At 44.9% G+C, this 20,847-nt stretch overlaps 1 protein-coding gene across 3 annotated transcripts in view; it reads left to right on the top strand.

Moving 5' to 3' along the window:
- LOC119442985 (serine-rich adhesin for platelets-like) overlaps positions 1–20,847 on the top strand; it is a 100,642-nt gene that overhangs the window by 12,116 nt on the left and 67,679 nt on the right. For 2 of the 3 annotated variants that reach the window (XM_037708087.2, XM_037708085.2), the window contains exons 4-9: positions 3,823–8,863; positions 10,630–11,113; positions 12,028–12,186; positions 14,458–14,535; positions 16,240–16,347; positions 16,942–17,110. In XM_037708087.2, the coding sequence (XP_037564015.1) occupies positions 3,823–8,863; positions 10,630–11,113; positions 12,028–12,186; positions 14,458–14,535; positions 16,240–16,347; positions 16,942–17,110 (6,039 nt within the window). The remainder of the gene's footprint in view (positions 1–3,822; positions 8,864–10,629; positions 11,114–12,027; positions 12,187–14,457; positions 14,536–16,239; positions 16,348–16,941; positions 17,111–20,847) is intronic. The other variant, XM_049662494.1, reaches the window with a different exon arrangement.

The following is a 20,847-nucleotide window of genomic DNA, read 5'->3' as shown; positions in this document are numbered from 1 at the left end:
AAATTAATTAGCAATTATTATTCTGAAAAGTTTGATATCCTGAAATTCATGGTACTAAAATATTTTTACATTGAAACTTACGCAGTCAGTGCAGGGTTTCATAAAAATTCAATGACCTGAAAAGTTTGTTAAATGTGGTGTTCATAACAGTGAGGTTTCACCTATGGTGAAATATGATTGCACTTAGCCTGAGCTTCAGCGCAACATTTTTGAAGGGTCTTTAATGTGGTGTTTTATGATGCATTGTACAAGTTTACTTTGTGTTGCTGTGTTGTGAACAGAATGAAATGGATGCCACTTGTGGGCAAGATACCAGGCACTGCTGGTGCTGTTAGAGTGCTGGTCATGCATACAATTGATTGTATGGTGCCTACATGAACAATTGAAATTATTTGTACTGCTAGGACATGGAAACATCACTAGTGAAATGCTCTGGTAATGAATTTTTTGACTGCAAGTATATAACTTATTGCCATATGTAATGCCAGATACAGGGCATCCCAGCTAACTTTAGCCAAGCTTTAAAGACATGACAGTGCACTATAGGAGGATGCAAATAAAGAGGAGCAAGTCCCACTATTTTTTCCGTTCTAAGTGCATAATTAGCCAGGGTTAACAGACATTGCAAGCCTTCACTTTGGGGTAGAACCTCCAATGAGAAAGTTGTAGAGGGCTTTAGGAAACACATAATTCAGCAAAATTGAGCTTTTTACTTATGCGATTCCACATACTAAAGAAAGGCTGCAGAAATTTTGCAGCCGGTGTATGCATCGCTGCCCAATTGCTTTCACAGCAGCTGAGCACTTGGTTAGAAGTGCTAATCTTGCACGCCTACCGTATTTGAGTGTGTGAAGTTGGCAGTTACATGGTTATTTTTCCCTTGTGCAATTGCTTTAGAAATGGGAAAAATTGTTGCATAATATGTAGCCAAACACAACACATAATCACAGGAAGATAGAGACAAAGTAGTTAATAGGTATCGAACAAGGCTATCATATTGTAGTTACGCAGGGCAGGGAATACTGCGCCAATCGTGCCATTTTGATACTCAAGCAAATTGCTGTGTCAAATTGTGGCTAAAGCAGAAAAATGACTGAAATTGCACCATGCTGTGCCAGAGCAGCTTTGCCACTTTGGCTTTGGCAGGCGTCAGCAAAAGATCACTGGCGCTCGGCAGAGCATTGTGTCATAGGTCTCGCTTGGAGCATGTATGAAAGTAACTTCCGTATTCTGGCTGCCAGTGGCCAGTGGGCGGGAACAGCCGTGCCCAATTAAGGCCCGTGAATAAAACTATAGGCATTATAATATAACCAAAGGTACATTCTAGCTTGCCGCCCGAGGCAGTGAGTGAGTGTAAGCGAGGAGGTCTGGGATTTATCCCCGCCTCACTGTTGGTGAAGCGGAGTCACATGGTTGTGCTGGCGCAATTTCCGCGAGAACGTGTGTTGCCGGCTGTTTCTTTTGTTCTCATGGTTTTTTTTTTTGTTTTGATCCACGCCGGCACCATGCCAGTTGCTCTTGATCGAGGCGCGCAACCCCAAGATCGTGGCAATAGTGGTGATCGCGAATCCTTTTATCACGTCGATCGCGTTTCCGCACAGTGTATCGCTGCGATCAAAAAGGGCAAATTGAGAGGGCGAGATCACTGGAAAAGGAGAGTTCAAGTGAAGAGGAATGTCGCTTCCTTTAGTTTATTGAGGGGTCTTGCACCCAATCAATCTAGACTTCAGATGTCTAGGTGCTTCTAGTGAGTCTAGTGAGTGGCAAAGCAAAGTGCAAAGTCTGCCATCTTCAGAAGTTTGGTTTGAGCTAGGTGCACTGTCACATTACCTAGAAGTGTCTTTGAATGTACCACTGTTGTATTCACTAACCCTAGCTTCTTCACAACTTTTGTTCGAAAACACCTCCGGTCACTTCGCCAATGCTTAATACAAAAATAGTATGAAAAATGTCTTTAGGTAGATCTCCAGCACTTCGTTAATGCTGCAGAATGTAAGGCTTTGTGACTGTTATCACACTTAATTGTAATGATGCTTTAAATTAAAATTTGCATGCTCAAGACTGCTTCAATAAAAGGTATATGTGGTACAGACTGCTCCAAAATCAGAGTTTGTCTGCTCCAGTCTCCTGGTGATGCCTTCCGCTCGATTTTATGCCACTCTTATGACCCACTGTCCATGGCCGGCTGATCCCATTGATAACGCGAGCGCAATGTCGCTTTGACCACTGCCGAAGCGAGAAATGCATGAAAATGAATAGCATCGAAAAGGGCATTGCTACGAAATTGTGACCCAAAGGATGTCGCTGGAGCCAACATTTTGACAAGAAGACTTGTCTTTGCCAAGCCAACACCAAGCCAACAACTGCATTTTTTTTTGCTACATTTGTATAGCTTGCTCTCCCCCACCCTCAATGGGGAACTACAGTAAGCAAGGGGGGTGTAAAATAGAACAGGGAAGTCGAAATGTTCAAAAAGTGGGACTGCCAAGGAAAGCAGTTGCTGCCCTGATGAAGACAAGTATTGAAACTGTGGCTCCAGAAGCATCTTTTGTTCAATCACTAGTATTGTGTGATGGGCATAAAGATATGACATGCTGAATTCAATGTTTTTTTAGTACGCTATACAACTTTCCCATTGACAGTTTTTCTTGTAAATTTATGACTTGGGAAGTTGATTAATTTATATTCATTATTTTGTGATTAGACAGAATACAAGAAAAATATGCAGACCCCACGCACTGTGGGAATCGACGTAAGCGAAGCTTTCTGTGCTGTTTGCGTTCATTGATGGTATTTGGCGGTGATGTTGACAGCATACGACAATCATGATGTGATGTTAAATGTTACCTTGCCTGTACCACTAGTGTTTATCCCCGTCGTACACAAAACACAGAGAGACGTGTCATTCATTCACCCATTCCTTTACTGAAGAGAGCCCAAGTGAGCAATGCTTTCTGACGACGCATCTTCTTTCTCCCGTGTCATGTTAGGTGAACTGCCGCGCGGGCAGAGGGTTAACGTTAATCACCCGTAAACTGACTGCATCGGTATGGGATCTGGTTGTACCCATTCCCTGCCTCCTCTCTCTCTACTCCCTCCCTAACATTACCCATACCTCCTCCCTGGGCAAGCGCGGCAGCTCCTGCAACGCTTTTGGGGGGGGGGGGGGGGTCACGCCTAATTACGGCGTCCAGGGGGCATTGGTGCGTCCCCCAAGGAGCTTCAGCAGGCATTTTGCCGTCCCCCAGGGCATGTCAGAGGGCATTGTTGTGGCCCCGCTTTACGGAAACGTTATTGATGTCGCCTGTCTAGTCTCCCCTCTGGACTTGCACGTTAGTCGAAAGGTAAGCACTGCAGTTTTTGGAATGCTTTTGAAGGAGGTCATGGATAATTGCAGCTGTCAAGAGGCTAATGTAGCGACACCCCGGGAGCGTCAGAGGGCATTGTGCATATGCCACGCGATGGAAAGGTCCAAACGAGTTTCTCGTGTTGACTTTCCTGTCTGCCACGCTCTTGATATATACGCTCTGAACCACTCCTCACTGCAGCATGCAAAGAAACAGCAGCAGCAGCAGTAGCAGCAGCGCAAGAGTTGAAGGAAAAGGCAAAAAAAAGCTTGGCTTTAATAGTGTTTGGCTCTGTGGAATGGCCAATAGCATTCTTTTAGTTGTGCCTAGTTCATAAGTATATTTAAATCTTTGGATACAGTTGGCTGAGGCACTCTGTAAATGTGGTTACTGCTGTAGCCACATACAGTTGCTTCATGCATGATTTACCTCTGCAGAATTATTATTTCATAAGATGCGTATTGTTTCCTTGCAGGTGACAGATCAAGATCCTTCAACGTGTAGCTACACGTCTTCTTCTCGCAAGACATCGCGGTCGTGCAGCAGCTCTCGCTCATCAAGCAGCGGCTCATCAAGCTCTGGCTCAAGCTCAAGCTCCGGTTCGAACTCTGGTTCTGGTTCTGGTTCAAGCTCAGGGTCGAGTTCAAGCTCAAGCAGTTCTTCGAGCTCATCGGACTCTGAAAGCTCATGCAGCGTGTCAGATTATTCAACCTGCCGCACGCCTCTCAAGCCTGGTGGATATCGTGCTTACCAGAGCAGTGATACCGGTGTCTCGTCTCCACTTCAGTCATGCACAAAAAAGGCAGAGTTGAATGCTGCAGCGCCGGCCGGTCCAGATGTGACGGGGAATGCAGAAAAGCCAGCTTCCACAGCAAGTGACTGCAGCACAGTAATAGGACAGCCCTTGCCTTATCTGAACATGGACGCATCAGCAAATGTTTCGCCTGACAGCGGGATCCAGTCTTGTGGAGAATCCCCACAGCGTGCGAGTTGCCATGGTGACTCACCGCATCGGGGTGGGTGTCGCGAAGATTCACCTGCACATGTTATTTGTCAGGATGAGGAAGCTGACAAAAAACACGTCACACAGGAGTTGCCAGATGCCACTGCATGCAGTGATGCAGTGCTTTTGAACACCCCTGAAAGGCTACCTAGTGTTTCTCACTTGGAACATTGCAAGTTACCTGATGTGGTTATGGTGCGAGACATGAAGCAACATGGGTCTGAAAGCAGACTCGATGTTTTGACTGACATCACAGAAACTGCCAAGAGCCCTTGTAACGTGGTGCTCATCACAGACACTCCTGAGAACTCGCCGTTGAGGGCTTCATCAGAACACGTTCCTAGCTTCTGTGAACGTTTCCCGGGATCAGAACCTCGTGGGAGCAAGGTACAAAGGTATGGCTTTTGCGAGTCACCATCAGACAAGCGTCCGTTAGAACGAGTCTCTCCATGTCGAACGTTGGATGGAGAGGCCAGCGGGAAGACAGAGGTGCTGAAGAATCCGACACCTCCACCTCCTCAACTTACGCCTCCTCGGTTGGATTGTATGGTTGTGGAGCCACAAAGTTCCAGCCACAGTCAAAGTGGTAATGCCAGCACTGGTGATGACAAGGAAGAAAGTAGCGGAGAAGGCCAGTGCCCTCCTGTCCTCTCTTGTTCCTTGAGCGGTCGGAAACGTGATAGAAAGGTCAGCAGTAGAGAAAGAAAGAGTGTAGAGTCAGTCATTGCTGTGTCACCACCACGGCTCAGAAGAAGGAAACGAGATGGGGATGAACAAGCAGCTGCGAAGAGTGCGCCAGCACAAGTGAGAGTGCTCAGGCCATCTAGGATGGGGAGGCCACCATCAAGTATTAGTACGAGGCCACTGCGGAGCACTACCTTAAGGACTGCTGTACGTAATGGTGGAAAAGCTGAGTGTGGGGACCGTGAACTTCACCAGTTGGTGCAAAGGGTGCATGACTCAATCAGCACACAGTTTCAGGAAACGATGGGCACCTCCAGTGACTTTGAAATGATAGTAGAGGGTGAGGAAGGTTCAGTCAAAAGAAAAATTGCTGAACAACAGCTTAACATGGCTGAAGAGGAACCCGGTGAAATGATGGCAGCCCCTTTGCCATGTTCAGCTTTGTTGCCTGAAGAGGACAAGGATGAAGCCTCTGTTCTTTCTGGGAATGCAGATGCTGAGATCAGCAAGACTGAAGAAAAGCCACTGCCAGCCCGCAGAAGAGGGCGACCCAAGCTGAGTACTGCAAAAAAATCATCTGTAAAAATGGAGAGGCCAGTGTTACGGCATACACGGAGGGAAAGGCACGAGGACAGAGATGCTAGGCTGGATGTGTTGCAGCAAAGTACTAAGAGTGACTTGCCAGATCTGAAACCATTTACAGGTAACTCTGTGAAGGAGGAAGATGCATCAGATAAAGGCAGGACTTGTGTTGAAAATGTACCAGTGAAAACAACTTCTGATGTAGTTGAGACAAGGAAAAACAGGACAATTGCAAAAAAAGAAGGTGTTGATGACTCTGTTGATGTGGATACATTGCTCCGAGAGTGCAACATTGAGGAGCAGACTCACTTGCTCCACATGTACCAGCGAAAATTGAAAAAGAAACGCTTTGTGCAGCAGCCATTGCGACATAACCGCAGTAACAGTTTGCGGAAGTCTGCACGCTTAGCAGCCACAATGACCTCTGAGTCAGTTGATGCCCTTGTTGATGCACTTTCTTCCATTTTCATCTCAAAGCAGGCATCATTGCATATTGCCAACATTGACGACATACCCGCAATTTTTAAGCCAGTAAAATATTTGCGTCCGAAGCGCACTTCTGAAAGGCCATTGCGACAGATAAGCAGTGCAAGTAAGGCCGAAGTTCGAAAGTTAGAAAAGGAGGAACCTAAGACAGTGCCTGGGAAGAAAGGAAAAGCAAAGAAGCAGGCACAGCCTCCTTCAGCAATGCCCGAGTCACCTCCAGATATACTGGCACCACCTTCAGGAGACCGTTGCCTACCCCTCAAGAAGCGACATTGTCTACTCAGCGAAGACAAGGCTCAAGAATCAGGTAAGGAGCCTGCGGACATAGTGGAAAAAAGCCAAAGCAAGCATGCATTTGTAGCTGCAGGCACTGCAGATGCAAACAAGAAGAATACAAGTAGTCCACCTGAAGCAATGCCAAGCTTGCCAAACTTGCCACGCTCTGAAATGCCTGTACTTACTAAAGCAGCAAAAAAGGCTATGTACCCTATTGTTTCATTAGAACCTTTACCTCAGGATGTCAGAGGACTGAAGAAAAAACCAGGACCTAAAGGTAGGAAACAGAAGTCACATCAGATTGGAAGGAGAAAGCCTTCAAATGCAAGCAATACTAACTCCCCGGTTGATGACACTATAGAGAGTTGCATCCAAAAATTCAATGAGGCTCTTAACTCGGCCAAGCTGAATGAAAAATTACGGTCCAGATCAAAGTCGCCAGTCAAGCTGAGTCACAGTTGCAGTTCAAGCAATCAAATGGAAGCTGAAAGTAAGCTAGTTTTGCTGCCTGAGGTCCAATGTGAATCCCTTGCTGATCTCCTACTTAAGCGACAATTTACACCTCAAGCAGAAATACAGCCTGAACCTGAGACCCATAACCAGGCCAAATCCCAAACTACATCCAAGACTGAATCCCAGGCTGAATGTGACATTGCATTGCATACTGAATTGCAGACTGAGTCCAAGACTGAATCCAAGACTGAATCCCAGACTGAATGCCAGACTGAATCCGACACTGCATCCCAGACTCGGTCCCAGATTGAACTGCAGACTGTAATGCAGACTGAGCCCCACCCACAGTCTCTGCTTGAGCCTCTGTCTGACTCCCAGTCTGAGTCTCAGCCCGGGGCTCAGCCTGAGTCCCATTCACAGTCCCAGCATGAGTCCAAGCTTGAATTTCAACCTGAAGACCAGCCTGATACCCAACTGCCTTCTCATCCAGTTGATGATGATGATGACATTCCTCTGTCTGCTTTAGTTGCCCAGCAAGCAGATGGATGTGATGACGATGAAGCAGTGATGTTTGTTGAAGATGATAGTGACCCTGAAAATCCTTTGAAAAAGATCTCTCTCCTCAAGCAAAAGCAACAGAAGTTGCTAAAAGCTGTTGAACGGGCACGTCGATCAAAAGAACGTGTTAGCAAGGATTTGCCACTTGAAGATGATTTGATGGGCAATAAGAAGCATAGGAAACGAAAGATGAGGAACAGGACTGGGTTCGTGAAGGTCAAGCGAAGAAGGGTCGCATCGAAAAAGAGTCTTGTTACCACATCTGCCTGCGACGAAACAGTGGACAGTGCTGTTGATGAAGTTGAGGGGCTGGCATCAGCTGAAGAGCTTCTTACCCGTGACATTTCTGCAGCAGACAGCTCCATTACAGGAGCTTGTGAGGGGCTTGACAGTGTTATAGAAGTGCATCAACACTCTGAAACATTGCTTGAAGCCGAAGCTGGTGCCAATACTGAGAGGGAAGCAAACTGCAAGGATGAGTTTAAACCTGCCGCAGAAGCTGAAGGCAAATCTGAGGAGACTAATGACTGCACTGTTGATGAAAAAGACAAGATAAGCAGTGATACTGAGATAGATGAGAAATTTGAAGAAAATAAGGAGCCTGGGTTAGACAATTCTAACAATTTGGATAGCAAGCTCACTGTGGGAGCTGACAGTAAACTGAAGACAACTGCTAACAAGGAGAAAAGCAATAGGGACAGCCAACCAGTAGGCGAAGAGACAGCCGGCAGTGAAGACAAAGGTGATGACAAAGCATGCAAAGATAGAGTGACTGCTGCTGCTGATTTGCCAAGAGTAGAGCTATCTAAACACCCCAGCAAGCCTAAAACTTCCAGAAGGTCTAGAGGAAACAGAAGAAAAAGAGTTTTCAACCGAAAATCGAGAGGAAAACAAATTAAGAATGAGCTGGCCTGTGGTGGTAAAGAGTCGGAAGCAGGGGTAGATGCCACAAAGACAGAGCCCGAAAATATTGACAAAAATTGGGAAACTGAAGAAAACCACGTACAAGAAACGTCTAAAAACACTGAGGTTAAAGTGCAAAGCAAAAGTTCTTTGCAGCAGAAAAAGATGAAAAACATCAACCTGAAAGCTGAAGAAAACCACAAGCAAGAAAATTCTGAAGATCTGGTGGAGGAAAAAAGGAAAAATGAAGGTCCTTCACAGAAGAAAAAAAATAAAAATGTCAATTTGAAGGCTGAAGACCACAAGCAAGAAAATTCTGAAGAAGCTGAGGAAGTGAAAAATGGAGCTGCTTTGCAGCAGAAAAAAGTAAAAAACATCAACTTAAAGACTGACGACCAAAAGCAAGAAAATTCTGAAGATGTGGAAGAAAAGGTGAAAAATGAAGGTCCTTCACAGCCAAAAAAAGTAAGGCCACGAAAGAAAGCCCTGAAGTCCTGTAAAGCCAAAAACAAGAAGTTGTTCCAGCAGGTGTCAAGCAAGCCTTGTACAAGTGCCAAGCCAAATGACTTGGGTGAGTTATATTTATTGCTGTGTGGGTATTGGTGTTGGTCTTGACCATCATACAAGAATTAGCTATGAAATAGAAAGTTTTCGCGATCAGCCATGAAAAAAATGCACCGGTTAAATTCAGTTTATGAACTGGGTTTCCTTTAATGTTTGGACAGTAGACTGGATGTTCCTGTATGCCTAAAAAAAAAAAAAAAAGCGATGCATTACATTTGAGATGTAAGCTACTGCTTTTCTGACTGTCAGTTTTTGCGTCCAGGGCCACAACAGATCTAGTGGAAGTTTATACAAGAGCTCATAAATAATAAAAAAATCATTGGCAGACTACCTCGATTCTAAGCAAGACTTGAAAGTGGGGTAGTCGGTATTTCATAACTAATAAACTTGAGTGCAAAGGAGAAAATTGTGACGACAGGACGGACACGCTTGTCTGTATCCGTCTTGTCATCACTCATTTCTCCTTTGCAGTTCAAGTTTATTAGTTATAGCGATTTCTCTGGTGCTGAACTCATTTACTCTGACAGCAGCAGGCTCTTACAGCTGACACTGCCATCTTCTGAAGAACAGCTTCTTTGCGATGCACATAATGTCCTTTTGCGCTACAATATAATGTTTGGTGTGGCCACCAGATGCCACCACTCTCACAGTCGATGTGGACCGCATTACTTTGCATAAATTACTGAGTGTGAATGTTGTGCCATAGTACAGTAATTAGCATGTTCTGCTTTGAAGTGCACGTTGCTCTAGGGACATAATTTTCAATCTCAGTGGTGAGTGAATGAGTGAATCCTGGTGAAACATGGCTGCCTCAAATATGGCCAGAGTTTTGTTTTAAATATGCAAGCGCTTATTTTTTAACGTTTTGCATGTTTTTTAATGTTCATGTGTAATGCTTAATAATGCATTGAAATAATGGAACCATTGAATATCATGCACTCTCCTATTAGCAGGTCTGTGTGACTTACAGATGCCTGGTGACTATACATATGTGCCGTGCAGTCTATTGTTAAAGGGAACACATGAGTTCTGCGCAGAGCACATGCAAATTTTTCCATCTGGCAAGTGTACAATTTCCTGGTTTTGCCGCAGACAGTTCGTGGTTGGTGGCGCTGGCACCTTTCTACACATCTGTGTAGTGCATTGACATAGCTTCAACAAGCAGTTGCAGCTACACCATCAACACTGAGAGCCATACATTAGGGTGTTCCCTTTGACAGTGGACTGCACTGTGCACATACGTATAGACACACATGAACGCACATGCACACATACACGCACACACAGGTATTACGTTGTGATTTAATGTTTGATGATACCAAACAGAGATACGCTCACTGGCACTCATTCATGGCTCTAAATTCCGTGCTATATGAGGCAGTATGCTGGGGCTTGCATTGCCTGCAGTGTGTGTAGTGTATTGAAACTTGAAACTTGAAACTTTATTGGTGGTAGTTGGCAAAGTCATTTCTCTCAGTTTTATGTTGAGAGTGAAGCTGAGGATGAGAATGTGGCCTGATGATGACACAATAATGGAAATGACTTGACTGCTGCTGCCACCATTGTCGTGACAGAAAGGAAGGGAGTACGGACATGCAGATAGTGCAAACCCAGTTTCAAGCTTCTAACTGCTGTCACAGTTACATAATAAAGAAGGCTTCTGTGCAGAAGCTTTGGAGTAACAAGTCAGAAGGAACATTAGGTTTAGAAGAATGATAGTTTGGGCAAGTTCATAAGTTCTGCAGTGCAAAATAATGAACATTTTCTTTGCAGAGTCAACACAGGGCAAGTCTGTTGAGGACACTCCGCAAGAAATACAGCGAGAATTATTAACAGATGATACACCTCAAGAAACGCAAGAGGAATCTTTGCCAGTTGATACGATTGCTGAATCTATTGAAGCAGTTGTTGTAGCTGGTGCAAAGAGGAAGGTGGGACGACCAATAAAAGCCAAGACCAGGGCAAGAATGCTTGCAGCAGCAAAACGCAAGGCAAAGATGCTGAAAGGTGCCCCAAAAAACAAGAAGATCAAGCTAAAGAAGCAATGTACACCACTCTTGGCACCTGCATCAGAGAGTGAATCATCGGGCACAGTGCCCTCTGCAGTGTCATCGTCCACGGCATCCGGTTCATCACTTTCCACTCTTTCGTCTGCTCCACCTGCAGGGCTGTGCCCAGTAAATTCTAGTGGCAAACCACCAAAAAAGAAGTCCAAGATGGACAGCACTTCAACCAAGGCTTCATTATCTATGAGCAGGTGTGCATCATGCTTCTGTCATTTGAACATGAGTTCTTCAGTTGTCTGCTTGCTTTATGCATGTTCTGGCATGGTCTAACTGACTTATCCCACATTCATTTGTAATTGGTGCCAACTTAAGTCCCTGGAATATGTTGCTAAGCAACAAGTAGCAACAGGCCTGGCGATTTTCTTCCTAACTCATTCAATCACAATGGGTGAATTCTGTCAAGTTTTAGTTGCCAAATAACACTCACAACAGTGATGCTGTACATAATTCAAAGAAACAATAGGCAAGGCAGATGCAGCACATTATTGTAAATATTTCTAATACTTATAATAGTTCTTTTCTTGCAAAGGTCAGATAACTGATTACTCTATTTATTAAAAACATGTTGGATAGCACTGCTGCAGAGGTTGTTGCTACTTAGAAGACAACTTATGGGGGGACAATCAGAAATGGCAGCCACAACCTGATGGGACAGTATCCAATTCAACTTGTCAATTATTTATTTGGCAATGCACTGGCAAAGCAATTTCACATTGGGCATGAAAGAACCGGTATTGTCAACAAAAATAGGATAGAGCTGAGCAAACGGAATAGTTACACACTGACCATGCTTTCTCTTGCTTGCAGTAAGGCACTAAGTTCTAGTGTATAAATGTAGTTATTTGTTAACTCATTCTGACACCAGATGGCCCAATTTCAAACTCCTGCTGTTGAGTCAACACATTAGTTGTATTAGTTGTGTGACTTTCAGGTGCCACAGCTGTATGTATGTTTGTAACTGCATTGTGTTATTGACAGTTAGGACTGTGTGTTCTACATAACAGGAAGTTTTTATTATTAGAGCTCAAACACTGGTTTTTCCTTACTTAGTTGCATTGTGCACTTAATTTTAATTTGAAATGCTCATGTGAGACTTCTTACCTAGTGAACCACATGAAGATGACACGCCTGTGGTGACAGTAACAAAGCCTTCGACTGGTGATGGTGCACATCGTACCCGGCGGCGGAGACGACGTGAACACCAGCTGCCAAAGAAGAAGTACCTGAAGGCAGGACTTTATTCAAGCTGCTTTAAGGAAGATGGGTGAGTATGTGACTTCATCTCTGCCAGCATTTTGTGGAATTGTTTTGGTGTCTGCACTCTTTATGCCATCTAGCATAAAAGTTGTAGCGTGGTATTAAAGGGTCACCAAAGGCAAGCAACGAGTCAATTAAAATTTTTAGATGACCTTTCCATACCTGCCAACTCTCCCGAATTTTCCGGGAGCCTCCCAAATTTTACCCACATTTCCCGATTGTACGGATGCAACCTCAAATCTCCCGAAAAGTAGTCGCCACAGCACAGTGTTTTTTTTTTCCGTTCTTATTTTCTTTTACGCCCTAGCGCTATAATTATATTACGCCCTGTAATATAACCATGCGAGAAAGCAGCGCGGAAACAGTTAGTCACTAGCATGCACCTTGAATCATGGTAGCGGCTGCCGGCACTACCACGAACGCGAGCAACCGACGGGCGCTGCCATATTGGATTTTCCGGATTGGCTCGTCTCTGGCTGGCTCACGCATTTTTACCAATCTATTCATTATATGATCGTGAGTGCGCTACACTTTTGGCTTTGTCAGGTTGTCGAGTGAAGTGCGGAATGCCAAACCACTTTTTGTTTCCTGAGTTTAGTTAGAGCGATGGATGGCACTTTATGATATCATACACGACTGAGTTTCCGTGCTTTGTCACTTCATGGAGAGGTGACAAGTGTGGACTCTGTACCATGTGCGCCGTTTCACACGGTGGAAAAATTTTTGTTTGACCCCCCCCCCCCCACCCTTGCGCGGCGGTCACCCGAATTTTTATGTTGCTAGGTTGGCAGGTATGCCTTTCTAGAAATGGTGTAATTTATTACAATTTTCTTTAATTTCAAGAGATGATGGCTGTACAGTTAATGTGCAGTTCAGATCATCAGCAATGAACATCTGTTCTTAGGCAGATGTGATGTGATCTCGCACATGCTCTACTGATTACTACAAAGGCCTGCACAGAGTAGGTGCGACACTCGTGCAGAAAGGTCTGACAGAGCATTCTGAACAGGTTGCATTAGTGAGTTCCTCTGTAGTAGAACTGCATGAAATAAACTGCATTTTTTTCACATTAATTTAGCTCTTTATCATATGTAACTTTATTAAAGTATCTTTTATGAATGGAACATATTACATCATGGAAGCTGGTACCATATTTTCACCACGGTGGTGCCAATTTCATACCAAGGTTAGATAATTTTCTTTATCAAAGCGCTGTTCTCATTAAAAGTGATGTTTTGAACACCTTGAAACAATAATCTATCATAGGAGTACTTCTTATTGGGCTATTAGAAGAGGAGTGCAAATTAACAACACACAGAGGAAGGAGACAGGACGAGCGCCACTACCAACTGTTTTATTAGGCCTTCAAAATGGCCTTTGTAGTGCGCAAGAATTACAAGACATTTCCTTTTTTCAAATGTGTTCCTGTGATTATGTGCATGTCTTCAAGTTCTTGCGCACTATAAAGGCGATTTTGAAGGCTAATAAAATGTATTGTACATCCTGTCTCCTTCCTCTGTGTGTTGTTAATTTGCGCTCCTCTTCTAATAACTAACCTATCACATTAACTGAACCTAATATTAGGCCTTTTGCGCCCTCTTAGCTATAAAAGAAAAAGGAGTGAGTCGGTGCTGTTAGGAAAGGTCTGCAACAATTAAAATATTTATAAGAAAAATTTCAAAATGCTAATCTCGAGGGAAAATGATCAGAACAGTGCAGTAACAAGAAGAGAAGCACATTGTTGAGTAAGATGAGCAGCAGTTTGTTGTTCATTTAACTTGCATATGGTGCATTTCTTTTTGTGTTTATTGCTCCCTGCATTTGTTGAAAATGCTGACCACTATGGGAACCAAAGCAAGCATGAAATGGACACTGGTATTTTTGGGAAATGCGCGTAAGTTTTAAAGTGCATCGAAGGCATTACCGCAGTAAGTCAAGAGAGACGATAAATTTAACGAAAAAATGATAGAGCCTGAGTTTGACTCCTCTTGCCTTCTACTCTGCAACAAGATAAAGGGGAAGAGAGAGAAAGAGTATTATGGACTGGTGATTATGTGGATGCAAGCTGGAAAGGCTGGTGTAGGTTTTGGGTTGCAGAAATTGCTTGAGAGGTTCTTTTTTAGCTAACATTCTCGTAAATGTTTTTAACTGCTGGGAATTTTTTAATTGGTAGCCAACCCAGATTGTGCAGGGATGGAATTTGTTAAACATTTGGAACAAGTAAAGAATTAAAAGAGCTAACAATCAAATGGGTATTGTGTTGTTTACTGGACTGCAGAAGTTTGTCGAAGGATGGTGTGGAGGTTGCAAGCACAGAGACTTCACTGCCAGAACAGCTCAGTACACTGAACCTAAAGTAAGTTGACACTGTAATTCATGTACTTGATGTCGCCATTTCTGTGCTCTATCATGGTGGTGTTCAGACGTACACTATGCATGTGAGTGTGATTATGATTACTAAAGTGAATGACACCATTTTGGCCTCTGATTACAACATGAATCCCAGTCGTGCCCGGCCTCCCTTATTTTAATGTGGCCTGTGTGGTTCAAGGTTTTGTGCCAGTGAAATTAATTCTTGTGTCATCAGTTGGCATTCTGTTATGTCAGAATGAAGCAGACGTTGTGCACAGTCCATAGCCAGTGTAAGTTAGTAGATTATTCTCTGGCATATTTCTGAAGCATGGCATTTTCTGAAGCCAGAGTAATAATTTAGAAAGGCCATGAAAAAAACATGAAATGAAAGATGAAAAATGAAGCTAATCTACACACATCTGATTTCACATTGACAAGTATGGCTTAATCAAACATTCATCTATGAATTTAAAAGCTTTTTGTCCCAGTGCCACAGAAGGTGTGCTCACGTGGTTTCCTGGTTCATTTTTTAGCATGAAATATGCTTCTAAGATTTCACGTGCTTTTTTTAGAGCTACAGCGAGCCAAAGCCTTGGTTTTCTTGAAGACTTTATTTAGGCCAGTGTCACCATTAGTTGGCCAAATGTCATGTATGGAGAAGCTGTCTTGACATTCAGCAAAAAGAGTCTCCGCACGTTGCATGATGTCTTCTTGAGTGCTTGAATGTGGATGAGTGTGCCAACACACATTTGTTTTGTATGAATGCCTTTGCGTTTAGGATTTTTTAAAGAACTTGTTCTAGTTTGCACATAATTTTAAAGTAAACAGTAGTTGGGAAAATGAAGCACATGGGGGGTGCAGGAGACAACTGGTACTTTCAACTGAGTGTTTTTGATGACATTACTTTTAGTATATATTTAAATGTATGCCATCTGTGCATCTCAACACGCATACGTTTCCTGCAAGAATTTTAACGCCTCTCCTACCTGCTCAATGCATGCTGTGGGCGTATCATGACTGCTTGAAGTCTAGCCACTTAGGTTAATTACACTGACCATGTGCAATATCATTCCACTGCCCACTGCATGTTCACTGGACGTTCGCTGGGTTGCAGTAATTTTTAATACCATGTAAAGCTGCATACTCACCTGGCAGCAGCCTGACCGCCTTCCCCCCACTCTAGAACGTTCTTGTACTCCAATGGACACTACAACCCGATTAAGCAGGGCCACCTCATGACTGATGTGGGTACTGTGTGTTAGTGACACTCCATGATGATTTGTTACCAAAGATTTTGTAGCCAGGCAGCATCTGCTTAAATAAACTAGATATGTTTCGCAAATTACTCATGCTGGTTCTAAGGATCACTTTGGACCCATACTCAAATGCAGTATCATCTTCAGTCAAAGGGTGGCACTGTGTTCTGTCCAGTGGAGTCGAGGAAGATGTGCTAGTTTAGGCCCGTTTGTGGATAGGGGGGTGCACTCCCTGCAGCTTAAAGAGATGAGAGTGCACGTGCTAGAGAGTTGCGGGCAGTTGCCCTCAAGTGGGCCGCAGAGCTGCATCTGCCCGGTGTCTTGCCTCTGCACCCTGTCACTTCGCTCTGCTTTCTCCTCCTCCTGTCCTCTCCCTTTCATCATTACTGCCGATGCCACTGCTGCTGTTGCTGCTGCTGCTGCTGCTTGGGTGCTCTGTGTGCTGCCCTCAGCGCTGTTCTGTGTTGGGCAGCCTCACCCGATGGCTTCCACCTAACCACCACCGACACTGTGCCCCCAGAGGAAATGGTGGCCACCACCATCAAAACAGAGCCTCTCTGGTACTGTTTTTGTGAGAATTACACTCTTGATGCACCTGTGCCTTGAGGGCCCTTGCCATCTTTAAATGGACACAGTGCAAGTCTGTGGGGTCCGTGCAGGCACTAGAACTAATAATTCTGGATTACTGTGTTAGTTAATTAACTGTTGTTACACACAATTAGCTGCTGTTACACAACAAATGTGTAATAAGTAGCTTTTTGTATGTTGTACAACATACATACCCTGACACCCTGACAGCATGGGTGGCAGGGTGTCATTGCCGATGACACTCTATGTAACCAGGGTAATAAAACAAACATACTGATCCCATTTACCAGATGATATTAGTGGCACCTGCTAATAACTGTTCTTTCTTTTAATTATCATCACTTATATACATTCTGCATTGTAGACTTACAGCCACAGCTGTGAAATACCAAATTCCATTTTGACAGAGCCTTTAGGTAAGGTGTTATGCCTGTATAAGTTTGAGTGTGGTTGTGGATAGCAGTGTGCAGTATTGATCTTTGGCTTTCTCTGCGACTCTTGTTGATGCAGACATACTACTGGGTTCTGTGACAGGCATTTCTTATGGTACATGTGTACATGTGCAGTGAGACTACCATGGAGGAAGAAGAGGAGAGTGGCCACACAGTGCCTGTGGAGGAAGAGAGATGTGTGGGCTTGATGCCATCACCCATTCACGCGGGCAAGTACCTGCGTCAGAAGCGAGCTGACTTCCAGCTTTCCTATGACATTTGGTGGCTTCACAAGAATAAACAGGTGAGTGTAGACAGCGCTGTTTGCACAGCTGTAGCATGTTAAATGTTTTTGAACTATGAGAACTTAAAGAGACAGTAAAGGCAAATATTATTTCAATGTGGACTGTTAAAATACCATACCAGAAACCTCGAAACGCTTGTTTCGTGCCAAGAAAAGACTTATTTTAAGAGAAAATTGCGTCTGAATCGTCCGCATACCTCTAGCGCAATTCAAATCGCCCGCCCGAGCGAGGAGCGGTGACGTCATGGCCTTATAGTGACGTTGTGCCGCCGGTGAGTAAAACTAGAGTGTACTAGAATGGGGAAGTGGGTCCAGCGGACGCCTTGGCAAGCTCCGACGGTGAAGCAAAAAAACGTTGAAATTGCCGCGGCGCTGCCGTCGCCTTATTGTGAATATCCGGCCAATAAACGTTGGCTCCGGCTGTTTCGGCAGCGCTCATTGGCTGAGGCGAGCTCACGGGCTGAGTAGCTGTCATCTGCTCGACGCACCGTCGTTGCTTCGTTTGCATTCTTTCCGGCACTATTTTTCCATTTTAATTACAATAGATCGGTGGGGAATAATATCAGTGTTGCCGCTACTGAGTATCCGCCTGCCAAAGCTCCATGCAGCTGCAATAGGGTCTCCAACACGACAAGCGTCCGGCCAGCGTGCGGGACCGCTTGTTAGGGAGAAAGCGACGGTGGCACCACCAACTTTTCAATAAAAGAAGCCTCAGCGGGGAGCCTGCATTGGACCCACTCCCCCAAACTAGAGTGTACTAGAATATTTTGAGTAGCGTGACCGGCTGCCGTGGAGCGAGCCTTTTCGTGTAGAAAAGTAGCGGCGGCGCTGTAGTCGACCGCTCTTGAAAGCATCGTCCAGCCTCGCAGGTAGGCTGCTTGCCGGTGCGTTTGCAGAAACGGTGAGTTTCCACGAAAGGAACGTAGAAATTGAGGTTTCATCGCAACTTAACTACATTGCTGTTCCGGCTACGGCACCGAGCGAGCACCTCGCATGCTCGGAGAGTTTTCTTTTTTTTCATGACGCGCAAATTGATTGTAAGATGATTGGCTGTGGCGAAGCGCGACAATAACCTTATTCTAGAAAACCACATTACAGTAGAACCCCGCTGTTACGTTTTTCACGGGACCGTAAAAAAAAAAAACGTAAGAGCCGGGAAACGCAAGAGCCAGGAAACAGGAAAAATTGAGCAATGGGAGTAGTGTTGACCTACACACAATATTATTTTAATTCTTACGTGCGACAAAAAGTAGTTTCGCCCGACAGCCGAAGTATCGATTGCGATGAGCTATACAAAGTAAGAATAGTAGTTTTATAGTCTGTATAAACTTGTAAACATTCGGTCATTAACTAATTAACAAACATGGTGTCAGCGCCCACAGGCAAACATGAACACATCACACTCGATGAGAGCGGACACGCGCAGTTAAGCGCCGCTGCAGAAGCGAGCGAAGTGAACTTCGTGCTGATGTCTATCGCTTCAACCCAAACTGAGCGCCGAGAACACGCAGCACGCACAAAGCCACGAGCCGCAGACGCACCTACACTGCGTAGAATCTGCCCCCACGCAGATCGCTTTCAAGACACGGCCTGCGGGACCACGCGCCGCCGCGCAGTATGATGCCAGAGCACAACGCTGCCCGCTATCCCCCCCCCCCCCTCTCGCTCCCTCGCTGGTGCCTCGAGCGCAATGGAAGGAGGTGCGCTTCCTCCCTGCTTTTCTTTCGCGCGCGAGACGCGGTCGTCGGCTCCCTTCGCACGCTTTTACTCGCAAATTCAGCACACGGCCGCCCGGCGACGTATGCTGTATGTGCGAGTGAAAGCGTGCGAGGGGAGCCGACGACTGCGTCTCGCGCACGAAAGAAAGCATACGGTGCGCGGCGATGGCGTTATCGCCCTTGGACTTTATACGGAACATCTATGAGCCAAAACCAATTTTAGGGCCGCAACGCGTCATAGACATCATCTTTAGATAGCAAAAGCGGATATCAAAGGCCATACTTTTGCTGGTGGAAACCGAAAATACGTAATAAATGTTACCCCCAGCACTTTGGGCGGCCAATGCCATCGTCAAGCAACCAAGCCAAGCGACATGAAAAGTCAAAATGGCCGCTCGGGCCGGCGCGGTGTGGCAGTTCGAAACGTATGATGCGGGAACGGTCCCACAGTTGCGACATAACAGCGGGGTTACCAATGCATTGGGTTCTATGGGAGCTGTGCCGGGACCGGCCGAAAACGACGTAAGCACCCGGGAACGTAACAGCGGGGTTCTACTGTATTAGCCTGCTGCTTGGAAATTGGATCAAACGTCGCTGTTGGAGCGATCAATGCCCGTCATTCATTTTATTGCCTGCTTAATGATTATAAATTTTCCTGTGCATTCTAATAAGCACAGTGGAGCATGTGAGCAGTATTGTCACATGGTAGTGACGGTCGAGAACACAGTAGCAAAACTGTGAATGGCAAAACTAACTCTTTAGTGGGCGAACCTGTGTCCAGAAAAACCGAATACACTTAAAGCACAACTATAGCGGTGAACACAGTTGAAAATCTGATCAGTGGGTCAAGCGCGTTGGCTTTTATACATGAGTCTTTTTCTACACGAGTCATCGAAGATTCCAGAGTAATCGCTGGTGCCGGGCGTGTCTTCCAGAAAGTACTACACAATTCGTGGCGCGCATACATGCAATCAGATTACGCAAGGTTCGGTGACAATAGACAGCGGATAGAACCATCGATAACATTCGAGGAACTTCCTATACATGCATCGTGCGCGGAGCGCTAACATTTGTTAGACAGGGAAACATAGTCACCCCTGAAAAACGAGTACAAGTTTCAGTATAATTTTCATTTAGTCGCAATTTTGCCGAAGGCTATTGGTGGATATTGCCTGTAATCACAATTTTTATTCCAACTGCAAGAAGCTTACATCTACCTCCTATACCTATAGATGCATGCGAAAAAAAAAAAAAGATCAATTTGCTCGGCGTCCACTGCACCGTTTTGACGGTGTTTGTTGTAGTTTGAAAGAAAACTTTCAAATGATCAAATTAAGTGTAGGAAGCAGAAAGTTTATTACCGCTGTCAATCTTTTTGATACAGTTATTGTGAAACCTAAACAAAAAACAAGCATCAAAGTTAACTAAGTACTAAACAAAAATGTAACAAATTTTTACACTGCAATAATCTACTGGGATATCTACAGTGCGCAAATATGATGCTCTGAAATATGATACACTGCTCTGAAACTGTGGGGTCTCACATGTGCTCTTGGGACAAAGGAACGACAACACAGTAGTGCTAATAATCAAAAGGCATTTATTGCTCCTTTCATATACTAATACACGCTAGCCGAATTACTATGCATAAAACATTCAGTAATACACGCTAGCCGAATTACTATGCATAAAACATTCACATGGGCGTGCGACAAGTGAAGGAAGTCCGACTCACTGCGACCGGATAGCGAGTGAATATGTTTGCCCCATGCTATGACACCATCGCCTAGTCGTTCAGTGTACGGTCATGCAAACGGTGGCGCGTTCGAACGATACGTGTTCGTCCATACCGGTGCCCTGCTCCTAGCCACGCGAGATGGTCTCGCAAAGCGTGTCCCGACGCACGCGCGGGACGTCTGCATTGCCCACCGATCTCAACCCGAAGAGGAAGCACCTTTGACCTTTTGCTCTCAAGTCACCCCGCCGTTCAGTGGCGTTAGCATCGCAACACTCGCACCA

The sequence above is a fragment of the Dermacentor silvarum genome, chromosome 2, assembly GCF_013339745.2.
Source record: "Dermacentor silvarum isolate Dsil-2018 chromosome 2, BIME_Dsil_1.4, whole genome shotgun sequence".
Classification (NCBI taxonomy): Eukaryota; Metazoa; Arthropoda; class Arachnida; order Ixodida; family Ixodidae; genus Dermacentor; species Dermacentor silvarum.
Note: the sequence above shows the minus strand (reverse complement) of the source record. Positions and strands in the feature narration are given on the sequence as shown.